The sequence below is a fragment of the Mesoplodon densirostris genome, chromosome 6 (genome assembly GCF_025265405.1).
Source record: "Mesoplodon densirostris isolate mMesDen1 chromosome 6, mMesDen1 primary haplotype, whole genome shotgun sequence".
NCBI classification, from domain to species: domain Eukaryota; kingdom Metazoa; phylum Chordata; class Mammalia; order Artiodactyla; family Ziphiidae; genus Mesoplodon; species Mesoplodon densirostris.
The window spans coordinates 35,166,139-35,179,009 of NC_082666.1; the positions used below are offsets into that span (position 1 = coordinate 35,166,139).

Here is a 12,871-nt window from a genome sequence, read left to right on the forward strand (position 1 = left end):
AGGTAAAGCCTCAGAGGTATGTGACATGTGCCACTACTGGGCCTCCTTTCCTTTGTCCAGTGCACTCATCACTCCAGAATCATTTCAGTGGCAATGAGCAGTCTGTTCCCCACAACTGCACACATACCGCTTCACCTTATCACGTGCAGAAGAACCCACAAAATCCTTTATTTCTAATCTCGAGAGGCAAAAGTAAGGATGAGCTATGCACCTGTCGGCCTTAGGAGATTTCATAGACTATTAAATTTCTTCTTGTTAAAGTGTCCCTCGGGAGTGTCGGGGGGCCTGGGGTCACTGAGGAGCCTCTGGAAGGTGGGGAGGGGTTGAGGTGAGGGGACTTGGCAGTCAGGTCCCTGGTGTTCTCTCCCATTTCAAGCACAGCAGCTCCCCGGCACTTGTGTTTCCATATTGTATTTCTGCATCAGATTTCATTTGAATAAAGGGTTTAACAGTTTTGAAAGGAGAAAACTGTCTTCTTTGTTGTCCGGGTTTTTACAGCTTGCAATTGTGGCTCCGAGGACACTAACTTTTCCTCTCAGTTTATTATCGTCTCAGATCTGAAAAGCACACTTGCATTATTTATCATCATTTCCCTGATAATGACGTTGAACAGTTGGAACCAAAGTCAGAGGCCTGCAGCTCACGGTTAGGGATCTCTTGGCCCTTGGGAATCCTCACTCGGCACCTATGGGGCATGGCCCTTCAACCAGTGACAAGTTCTGGCAATTGTCCTGATATTCAAGGCACGTGTTTCTGTCTTGACAACTTAAGGATATAGGGACTTTCTGATGATCCAGATATGCTATATCTCTGGCATTTGCCTAATCTGCCTAGAGACCTTGAAGAAAAAAGAAAATGAGATTAATGTGCCTAGCTTCTGCTCTTTGAAAATTAACTCTAGAATTCAGGCAGCCATGATGTCAAGCTGTTTCTATGTAGTTTTTGGAATTCCTTCCTTCTCATTTTTGAAAATCAGAACTTTGAGTCACTGCCTCCAGCACCTTTCCTGGTATATAAAATCCTTGAGACAAATTCATTGATATGGGAACTGGGGCCCAGGGCCGAAAGCACTGACAACACTTGTGTCCCTGGGTGCTTTATCATTTTCCAATCTTCTCTACTCATCTGGGTTTCAGTGACCTCTTAGCAATTTCTTTCTGGCACTTTTCAGGCTGAAAACTGCCCTTCTTGACCAAAAAGACTGAAGCAAAATCAATATGAGAATTGGCTTTGGCCTTTGTTGTCCTTCAGCATCATTCCCTTGCTGACTTATTTTTGTTGAAACCACAGTGTCTTGGGAAAACAGTTGATTCGAAGAAATGTTTTGATTACTGGTTTTTGAAGTTAGAGATTGCCCTCTGGGATGAGAGGGAGGATCCACTCTGAATGAATGTCCTCATTTTCATTGTTATTGACATCACAATGCCAATTTTATATCTCCAACCTCAAGAGGAGTGAACATAAGTGTATATGTATAATCATATACTCAAAGGGGTAAGACTGTACATATGTATGTTCATTCAATAAGCCAAGCATATGTATTGTTTCTCTTCCACATTCCATGTATAATGCCAGCTACTTGACGATCATTATATTGGGGTGATCTCACTGCTGGGTGGTGGTCCTGGTCTGGCTGTCTATCACCCTCATCTAGTACTTGACACATCACTGACTCACAAGCCACACAGGCTGTTCATGGCACCATGGAATATCAAAGCTGGATACCACACACACACACACACACACACACACACACACACACACACACACACACACACACACACACACACACACACACACACGTGTATATATGTATATATATGTATTTGTATAACTGAATCACTTTGCTGTTCACCCGAAACACAACATTGTAAATCAACTATACTTAAATTAAAAAAAAAAAAAAAGCTGGATACCCTTCATTGTACAAATGGGAAAAATGAGGCCCCAAATTGGGATGTGACTTGAATAGGAATTCAGACTTACTGTCTTTCTCCCTCCCCCGACACCTCCCATCTTACTGACTGATGACAGTGGGGTGTGTCTCTTTATATTTTACACGTGGACCCTCAGCCTTACTCTGCCCACTGGTCACAGTGAGTCAAAGGAAGTGAGCTGGGAGCAGCCTGGGTTGACAAATTTAACAGTGATTGAATGGTTCTGTCCTTACGGAGCGCAGAGTCCTATCTTGTGTGCTCTTGTCTCGATCCTGAAATGGAATCATGCCAGTTGGTGCCCCCCTCTCCTTACTTGTGTCAGGTGCAATAATTAAATATATCATTTTATGAAGACGTACTTCCAAATTTCAGTCATCCCATCATTGCAATGTCCATTGAACTGTCTTCTTTCCTTTTCCTCTGTCTCCTGGTCCTTCCTCAAATACTTTTCTTTTTGTTCATGGGGCTCTTTCAAAATCTCCTTCAAGGGCTCCCCAGAAAGTTTCCTCCCCTGAGCAGTACCACCCTCATTTTTTTTCAATAAGATGAGCTTAGATAACAAGCCCTTACAATCCTCATCACTGTGTACCTGTGGCATGGGGAGCCTTGAGGAAAGAAAAGGGCAGATTTGAGAGTGTTCTTTGTGGTTAGAGATGAGGGCATGATGTAAGGGAGAGGAGAGGTCTTTGGTATACTCGGTATACTTGGTATACTAGGTCTTTGGTTTACTACTTGGCAGGCGTAAAAAGCAGAAGAGTTTTAAAAATTGTGTGCATGCCTCGTAAACAAAATGTTGAATTTAAAATGTAAGTCTTATTTTCCTACTGGTTCATATCCAAACTCGTTCACATTTGGGATATTATTGGCTGAGAACTGGAGCAAAATAGAAATACGTATTCATAAACAACACATTTAAGATAAATGTTCACACTTCCTGTGTGGTTTTCTGAATGTCTAATAACATTCTCCTATATGTATCCATAAAGTCTAAGTATTGTCTTAAGAGAGTAGAAGTTTAAAGTTACCAGCCCTAAACATGGCAATTATGTGAGGGGGTGAAGGGGTTAACCTTATTTTGGTAATCATTTTGCAGTATATATGTATATTGAATCATCACATTGTACATCTTAAACTTACATATGTTATCTGTCAACAATATCTCAATAAATCTGGAAACAAACAAACAAACAAAAATATTGCCTTTGTGTAAACCAGAGCTTCTCGAAGTGTTTGCCTGGCTCCCCCTTACTAGAGAAGAGAGTGAAGGCAGACAAGGTATGTGAGACCAAACCTGAAGAAACCTGCTAAAAATCTGTGGTTCCTTTGAAGCCCAACATCTTATCTGGGGAAAAAAAATACATACGAATGTTGTCTTTTATGGCATAACATATCTAGGTTTCTTTTATTATAAAAATGTCTTAAAGTGTTCTGCTCTCCTATTCTAGAAATATTGAAAGAACAGTGTATAACATATAAATATAACTATTAATCTGTAACCTTGATGAATCCATGTCACTTGTGGTTCAGTTCCAGAGCCATGTCACACTTAACAAAATACAGCTTAAAATCACAGACAAAAAAAAGAAAACCCACTAAAAAGAAACTCTGTCCTTTACCTATATTTCCTGAAGGATATTAAAAGGGATCCAATTCATATCTCCACCCAGAAGCACTTATGTTCCCTTTACTTCCCTCCACATATAATTCTCCAAACCATCATCCGCGGCCACAGAATGTTCCTTCCCTATCCTTCTCCCACACAGCTTTCACCGTCTCTTCCATTCAACTCCTTCTTTCTCAACTCTTTATTGTATGGATCTACTTAACCGTTCCAGCAAAGACCTTTTCGTCATCCCTCCTTTCAGTCCAGTCTCTGATTATAGGAACAGGCAAGGACCAGATGAGGTTGGGGATTATCATGGCAGAAAAGGGAAAATTGGACCAAAAATGACAGCATTCTCATTGGTGGACAGAGAGAGAGAGGGACATCCCTAAAGATTCCTATGTTCATAATTCCTATGTTCATAATTTCAGGTATGGACATAAAAATAGAAATATTTTATTCCATACTCTGTATTGATTGCAGTTCAATGTATCATTTGGTTCATACATTATTGGATGTTTGCGGTGTTGTATCTATAACTGACAATCATTATTACCTTTCTTATTTATAACTATGTCCCATGAGTGTGTTAGTAGTGATAGGACATAAGATTTTAACCCAAAATTGTGCTTTTTAATATAAATGTAATATTTAAAGAACAGGCTTTTGGAGCCCATGCAAAATTTTAAATACCTATTCTATTTCTTTGATAACACATTTTGTGGAAAATCAGGAAATAACAGAAACAGATATTTCTCTTGATATCACCGTCATTGTGTGATCTCATGTACCTCTATGACAAATATTGGTTGGCCTCCCATTGTGTCACTTAAGGAAGCTCAACATCTTTGTGCTGAGCAAGTGAAACTTTCAAAACAGACACAATGAAAAATCGAGCATTGGATTTTGCTTCAAATCTTTTTAGTTAAGTGTTAACCGTGATCAGATTGTATCTTATTACACAAGCAGATAGAATAATACTGTTGCCATTTTTTTTAACCAGTACAAACATTAATCACTGTGTACCTTTTCATTGGTGTCATATTATATAAAGTATCTGTGACTAGATTAAAACAACAAATTAGACTTTTCAGTTAGTAGCAACTGTTTCACAGGTATGTATAGCAGGTACCTTTTCTACAAAAGGTTCTAAGGTAGGTGTTGGGAGGGAGGGGGAATCATAGAAAGATGTCAGGCAAAAAACTAGCCTTCAAGGATCCTAAGAATCTATGGAGCTAATAAAACATTCCCACAGATAATTATATTACTGGAAAGTGTTTAGTGCCTTCAGAGAGGTTTAGAAGTGTTCAGAGAATCTTGAGAAGAGAGGGGTGACTTAGAGATGGGACAATCAAAGAAAGCTCATGGAAGAGGGCGCTGTTGACAAGGGCATCAATGTTTGAGTCATATTTGGATATAAAGAAACTCAAAAGAAGGACTTTTCAAGAGAAGGGAATCTTAAAAGCAGGAAATGTTAGGTGTGAGATGGTGTTTTTTGGTCGCTCTAGAGGGAAAGGAAGCAATGAAATGTGTGATTGGAAAGATAGTTTGGATCTTTTTAACACAGTTGGGGAACTTGTAGTTCTTCAGAAAGAGCTAGAGACTCAATGGCCATGATGAGCAGAGGTGTGACATAGGACTCTAGGGTCTGCCAGTGGAGGAGGGACAAAAGGCAGTCTAGGCAGAGGGACAGCAGGCAGAGGGATGAATCATGGGGGGATGTCCTGGGAATAGTGAGAACTTTGTTATGGCTGGAGTATATGTGGAATGAGAGGGGCCACAAGACAAGACAAGAAAGGAAGGTTGCAGATAAATGCCAAAGGTAATCACATGCCAAGCTAAGGAGTTTGGTGTTTACCCTCTACAGACACAGGAGCCAACAGGGGGTTTGTAAGTAAGGTAGCTCTGTGGGCAGGGTGGAGCCTAGGCTAGCAGGGATCAGCTGACTTTTTCTGTAAAGGACCAGATCATAAATATTTTAGACTTTGTGGACCACGTATGGTCTCTGTTTCATATCTTTTTTTTTCCTTTTCTCTTTCTTAAATTCTTTTTTTCCTTTTCTCTTTCTTAAGTTCTTTCCCTCCTTCCTTTTTTTTTAACTTTTTTTTTTTTTTTTTTAATGTAGAGACCATTCTTTGCTCCTCTGGCCATGCAAAACGGGGCCCCAGCTGTCTTTGGCCCACTGGCGATGAAAAGACAGAAGTAGCAGTTAAAAATCGAACATAGGTAATTGTGCCGAAGAGGGCCTGGTCTAAGGCAGTAGTGGTAGAGATAGTGGTGAGGAGATGCATGGGGATGGATCTGAAATAGAATTAGTCTCAGCAGTTGTTTGACTCTGGGTAATTGGGAAGAAAAGGAAAAATCAGGTATGAATCTGAGGCTTCTCGCTTGAAAGACTAGGTAGTGGAGCTGGTGTTACTTCACACCAAGACTACGGGGGAGTTTTGAGAGAAGATGGATTCAGTTTTGCAGCTGCAGAGTTTGATGTATCTGTGGGTCATTCAGGGAAAGGGTGTCTGGGGACAGTTGGCTCAGTGGGTCTGAGGCCCAGTTCCCTCCCATCCAGGCCGTGTGCCTCACAGGGAGTCTCTGAGGTAATAGATTTGAAAGTATGGAGTGTCACGTAAGTCTACAGGACAGGAAAGAGCTGGTTCTTAGGAAGCTCAGACCAGCAGCAGGATTTGAGATGAGTTGGAGAGGCCAAGATTGGACCTGGGAAGACCAGGTAGGAAGCTCTTGTGATATCTAGGGAAGAGGAAGTAGTGTCTCAGATGGAGTGGTGGCAGTAGAACAGAAAGAAGGCGGCAGGTGGGAAGGAGGTGTGGGGCAGAATCTCGAGGACTTGGCGGTGCGTGCATGGGGGAAGAAGGAGGCTTTCTGTGAGCGTAGTCCTCAAATCCCAGTGTCGTGGGTTGACGCCACCTCTAGTCTGTTCTTTTTCTAGTTCTGTTCTTAGAAACCAACAAAGTGACTGAAGCTTACAGAGCATATAATCTGACTCCTTTCATAGCTTTCAATTTTTATAAATATCCCCTTTTAGAGTACAGTAGAGGATGGCCATGTGCCACCTGCAAAAAACCCTTTGTGTAATTTTCATTACAGAAAAGGGAACTGTCTAAAGAACAGTAGAATACTCTGTAAAAGAATTTTTAAAAGAGATTTAAGATTCTGGAACTAGGTTACATCTTAACCAAGGGCTTTAAAATTATCTATAAGCCTAAGGTATGCTCACGATCAAGGTAAACTTGCATGTTGTCAGCCTCCCTGTAATGTGTCACACTGGATCTCAGCAGTCGCTCGTGGCCTTATTTTAGCTCATCTTTCTGGGAAGTGTGAGTGCCTTTGAGATATGGTAACTCTGTACATGTGTCTTCCCAGTGCATTTAGCTGCTGTGTTAAAACACATATATAACCACCTCTGTCCACATTGCACTCACTCTAACACTCAAGATGCTTGGCAGTTAGGCTAGAAAGGGCACAGCACCTTTTTTTTGTCTGTTTGGCAATTAACCATTCACTGGCTTTTTTTGTTGTAACATGCACTTCCTTTCTCTTGTTTTCATTCAAGCTGTGTACGCCATGGAAATTAATGTGGAGAAAGACAAACAAACAGGAGAGACCAAGATTCTCTCTACATCCACCATTGGCCCAGAGGGGGTCCATCAGAGAGGAGTCAAAGTTTTTGATGATGGTACCAAAGTAGTGTATGAGGTGCACTCAGGAGGCACCATAGTAGAAAATGGAGTGCACAAATTAAGCTCAAAGGATGTAGAAGAGCTTATTCAGAAGGCTGGACAATCAAGCTTAAGAGGAGGGCACGTGTCAGAAAGGACTGTGGTTGCAGATGGGAGCCTCAGCCACCCTAAGGAACATATGCTGTGTAAAGAAGCCAAGTTAGAAATGGTCCATAAGTCTAGGAAAGATCATACTTCTGGGAACCCAGGGCAGCAGGCTCCAGCCCCCAGCACTGAAGGGCCGGAGGCAAACTTGGATCAGCCAGTCACCATGATTTTCATGGGCTACCAAAATATCGAGGATGAAGAAGAGACGAAGAAGGTGCTAGGCTATGATGAAACCATCAAGGCTGAGTTGGTCCTCATTGATGAAGACGATGAGAAGTCATTGAGGGAGAAGACGGTAACAGATGTGTCCACTATTGATGGCAACGCAGCTGAGCTGGTGTCCGGGAGACCCGTCTCAGACACCACAGAGCCCTCATCCCCCGAAGGGAAGGAAGAAAGCCTGGCCACGGAGCCAGCCCCAGGTACCCAAAAGAAAAAGCGCTGTCAATGCTGTGTTGTCATGTGACCACTTCTTTCTTCCCTTTTCTTCTGGGCAGCCTTTGTGCTCTCCACCACTTACATAGACCTTCCTGTACCACTAACTACGATACTGTGAACTGGAAGCAAACACCTGCCTTGCCTTGCAGTTGGATTGCTTTGATCCCTCTTATTTTTTTCCCTTTCGTTTTTTTTCCTCCAGTTTCCTCAGCTCAGAGACAACATGCATGTGTGTGCTTCACTCTTTCCAAGAACTTGCTTTTCCTCTAAACCTTTCCTTGTGTCTTCAAGAGGGAATCGGTTCCTTACTGCTCGATTGGAATGGACTCTTCCTAGCAGCCAGTGATCTAGTAGCCTTAATTCACTTGACTGGAATTGAATCCATGGGCATCGGGGGTTTCATTTTGTCGTGTGTTCCTATCAAGTAGTCACACATCACCACGTCACTGATTTCTCACTTGCCTCCCTCGCTGTGGATCTTTGCTTTTATATCTCATGTGGCAAAATGCTGTGGGCTCTAGCCAGTTGCTAGTGTAGCCAAAAGTAGACCTTACTTAGTCTGTCCAATCTAGGGTGATGCTTTCTGCTGCCTTATATAAGCTTCCAGGTTACAGTATTGTGCATCTCTGGCTTTCTGTTAAAACAAATGAAATTGATGTAAAAGAAAAGAACCTAGTGCTTGTCATAACTGAATTGTAGGGACTGATTCCATAACCTGCCCATCAGCAGCTGTCTCTCTTTCTATGACTTAACTGATGGACCCTTTATATAAGAAACACCATTTTTAACTTTCTAAGGACATGAAACAAGCATTGTTTTGAGCATCAGCAGTGATCTCCAAAGTTAGGCGAACCCATGAGCCTTGCTTCTTTTCTCTAAAAAAAAAAGAGTGTAAATTTTTATATTGTTTTCTTTTTCACGGATATTTTCTGATCATATTCATCTGTTTTCAACGAAGGGGTCATTTTGAGGAGTTTCTCTATAGTGACCATGTTTCTAAAACAGTCCTTCTGACCTACAGTGGTTGCTGTGATGCTTCCGCTCCATTGTGGACGGTGCTGTTCCTGAATTAATTCTTCATCTCACCTGCCCCATTGATTCCAGAGCCTTCCATCTGGACTCTTTTCTTTGTGTCCCCACGAGAAAGAGAATATTTCGCGTACCATCACCGTGTAGGTTTACCCACCCCACAGAATTAAAACTTTAAAATGTAAAAAATGTTTAAAAGATGAAGAAAGACCTATCTTCTCACCTTAAGTATTTTAATTCGTTCCACAAATACTGACTGAGTGAGTGGCACATAGCTGAGCTTCTTCAAGCATTGTTTCTTCAACTTCTGAAGATTCCAGAACATCAAAGGATGGTTTTTATCTAGAACACAATGAACAATTCTTTAAATTCTTAGCATTCCCCCAAAGCAAAGAGCCACAGGTATAATAAAACCAAAGGGAAGCAATATAGTAAAATAATAATAGAGTAATGAAATAAAGCTGTAACCTTTGAATTGATTTTTTTTTTTTTTTTTTTTTTTTGCGGTACGCGGGCCTCTCACTGTTGTGGCCTCTCCCGTTGCGGAGCACAGGCTCCGGACGCACAGGCTGAGCGGCCATGGCTCATGGGCCCAGCCGCTCTGCGGCATGTGGGATCTTCCTGGACCGGGGCACGAACCCATGTCCCCTGCATCGGCAGGTGGCCTCTCAACCACTGCGCCACCAGGGAAGCCCTGAATTGATTTTAAAATAGCTTCAGAGATATCTTTTAAGTTTTTTGCCCGAATGTTCATAACATTGTTGCAGATAATTCACAAAATTATCTACGTTCCATAGAACCTAGTTTCAAAAAACATATGGTAAGATGTACTACATCAAGTTTAACTTCTGTGGAAAGTAGATGAGGGAAAAAGTAAGGTGACCTTGAGAGAATTTTATTACAGAACCAACTCAGTTTGTCCTAAATAGCTATCTTAGTGCTAAATCTATTATTTTTTAAAAATTTTTTAGCTTGAAATTATATTTATTCCAATTAAAGGGGGAAAACCAATATTTTTTTCATTTTCAAAGTTAATCTTTCCCAAATAATTACATTTTTAACGAGCACAAAGTAAGTCGTTTTATCACCAATATATAAACCAAAAAAAGTTAAAGAAGGAAAAAAATAACGAGCTAAGTTCTACTTTCTAAGATGATTCCATCCATGGCTTGGTTTTGAACAGCTGAGGGAATTATCTCTAAATCTCAGGTTCAGCAAAGAAGCTTTTTTTGAATAAAACTGTTGTATTATCTAGAAATAATATCTGGTTTTTCTGCCTATAAACTTTCAGCTTCATGCTCCTCAGCAAATGGTCATTTTAGCATCATTTAAAGGTTTAAAAAAAAAGAAGAAGACATTCCAGAGAAACCTATTTACAGAGAAAAAGAAAGCAGCTTCAATGTCTTGGACAATCTCTGATTTTAATAATTTATTTAGAAAGAAACAATCTAAAAGTTTCCCATAGCTTATCCTTTTTTTACTCATTTGGGGATGAAGACTATTCAGTTTGAGTTTTTAAAAGCACAGTTAGTGAGTGGAATGATAGAATTTAGCCTTGGGTGTACTTTTGATAAACAGAACCAGAGTCTTTCAGGACAGATCATTCCCTGACCTACGCTTCCATCAGTGAGTTAGTTTCTCATGAAGAAAATGGTCTTTACCTCTCACTACAAAACCACACGTGAGATTTAAAAGACCAATGATAATATGCGCTCTCATTTATCAATAATTAGTATAGGGATTAGCAAATTATATGAATTAGAGTTCTCTCTCTACTTTTACTGGTAAAGCTTATCATTTCAATGGTTTTTCAAGTAAGATGTGTTACATTTATTAAAATGATGTGTGGCCACAGTAAACGAAGGTGTGTTTGAATATGGCGTATGTATTTGTGTAGCTTGCCTCATTTTCCTATTGCAGTGGGAGGTTCAGCTTCAGCCAGTACTTTTACGGGATGAGACCTATAATCCCATCTACAGAGAAAAGGAACTACCCTTCATAGTGAAAATATAAACAGAGTTGTGACTGTGAAGATTCTGCCTTCCCTGCTGGTACTGGCATTGTCTCTGTAAACACTTTATTATGTATGGTATCACGCCCTTCAGAAATACAGGGTATTGACTTACATCACCAGACTAATTAGAGAATCAGTAATAAAGCTGCAAAACCATGAGCATTTTTGAGCTCTTGGTTAGTTGGACTTTCTTTTCAAATCATATACTCAGAACCCTTTAAATGGAAAGAGGAGAAAGAGGGAAAAGAGGGTCATTGCATTTGCTTAAAACAGATTCTCAATGGCATGGAATTAAAGATCCTTTAAGAGTTAAAATGATAAACCTTATATATCCTGAAAAATCTTGATGACTTGTATACCCTTGACTTTTTTTTTTCTCTTTGATGTGCAGTAGGACAAAATTAAGGGGTTTTCTTTTTTTACCTTGTGCCTCGTTTACCCACAGTTATATTATGTTCCTTATATAAGCAAATTTATTTGCCTCTAAAAATGATTTGACAGTGTCCAGCGACATCACTCAATATTGGCAGTAGAGAGGACGAGGGGCTAGGGAATCCTTTTCTGGGTAAACCCCAAACATGGTTTCCTAAAATTATTCAAAGGCTTTCAGAAAACTCAAATTCTAGAGTTCATTTGATTTGACTCTTTCTGAAATGTTAATGACGCGTTATCTGCTTCAGATTCCCACCTAGTCCATTTTACTTTCTGGTGATAAATGGTTTTCCTACATGCAAGGAGGCTTTTTATTTTTGTTAGGGACAGGTTTTTATAAAAGGGGGAAATCATCTCTATATAATTTCCTAGAGTTACGATATCGTCTCTGGAGCAAAATGTTGAGGCCAAGTCTGAAAACAGCTTATTTCTTTTCACTTCCTGCAGAACATCATTTCAAGGGACCACAGAACATCCTTGACAAACACCATTTATTGAATACCAGTGAACCAGTGGGTAGCAAAAGAGGTGGCAGGAATATGGCGATAGAGGCAAAAACTGAACCACTAAACCAGTTCTTCCTTTTTAAGAAACTAACCCTGTCAATGTAAAACACAGATGAACATAGACAAAATATGCAGAGAGGATTTCTTTTGTTCTTACTTAAAATCTAGAAGCTCAGCCATCTCTGTTTGTCACCAGACCCACTTGTGGACTTTAACCCACCAAAGGGCCCATTCCTTGTGGGAATATTTTCATCTCCTGCAATGTTATTTTGTTTACAACAAAAACCATTCCAAGGCTAGAGTAGTTTTATGTTGTACTTTCGCGACATGTACATTCATTATTGAAACCATGAATTCTCAGCATAGTTAAAAGTTTCAGAAGCTCCTCAGTTTATTAATCAAGGTATATGTAGCTCCACTGATTAGGATAGAGCCAGAAGGTATCTTTTGTCCTATTGGATAGTACAACCCAGCAGGTACACGGAGTGATGGTATATATCGCAAAACGTCTCCAAGTAATGTGCAAGATGGCATCTGGGATTCCTGCTGCCAGTTCGCCTTCATTGTGTAGACCTCTTCTGGTCTAATCAAGAAAACTTCCCTGCCTTTTCTAGGGAAAATGAAAAATCTATCTCTTACAAGGAGCGCAATGCTGTTATGTGTCTCTGTTTTCATAGCTTCAGCAAACCACATGATAAAATCTCCATTTTAAAACCAAAATACTTAGTATTTGAATGTAGGAAAGACTAGAATAAAGATTACATCCTGAAAGTTTCAAAGAGCAGTTTCCCTGGGGATCCTTAGACCAACCTCATCCCCTACCCCTTAATTTTTATATGACTTAAATAGGCCTCTGCGTCCCCTCTCCACTCCAGTCTAAAATAAAAAGGTCTGAACTGTAGCACAAAAAAACTTGCTTTCAATGTGAAAATATAATATATATCTTTGGGGAACCACAAACTTTCTGCATCAAAGATCTGGACAGCCTTAACTTTTGTAAAACTTTTTCAGTGCTCTCTTTTACTAAGCAGGGAAACAAAATGTTTCCTGAAATTAATGACTTTTTAATA

The 12,871-nt window shown here is 40.2% G+C and overlaps 1 protein-coding gene across 7 annotated transcripts in view; it reads left to right on the plus strand.

The window, feature by feature from the left end:
* PALM2AKAP2 (PALM2 and AKAP2 fusion) overlaps positions 1-12,871 on the plus strand; it is a 497,574-nt gene that overhangs the window by 277,517 nt on the left and 207,186 nt on the right. For 4 of the 7 annotated variants that reach the window (XM_060101227.1, XM_060101231.1, XM_060101228.1 and 1 more), the window contains one exon: positions 7,109-7,804. The exons of 2 other annotated variants lie outside the window; for them this stretch is intronic. In XM_060101227.1, the coding sequence (XP_059957210.1) occupies positions 7,109-7,804 (696 nt within the window). Of the gene's footprint in view, positions 1-7,108; positions 8,811-12,871 lie in introns of those variants that run through there. One more of the 7 variants, XM_060101237.1, reaches the window with a different exon arrangement.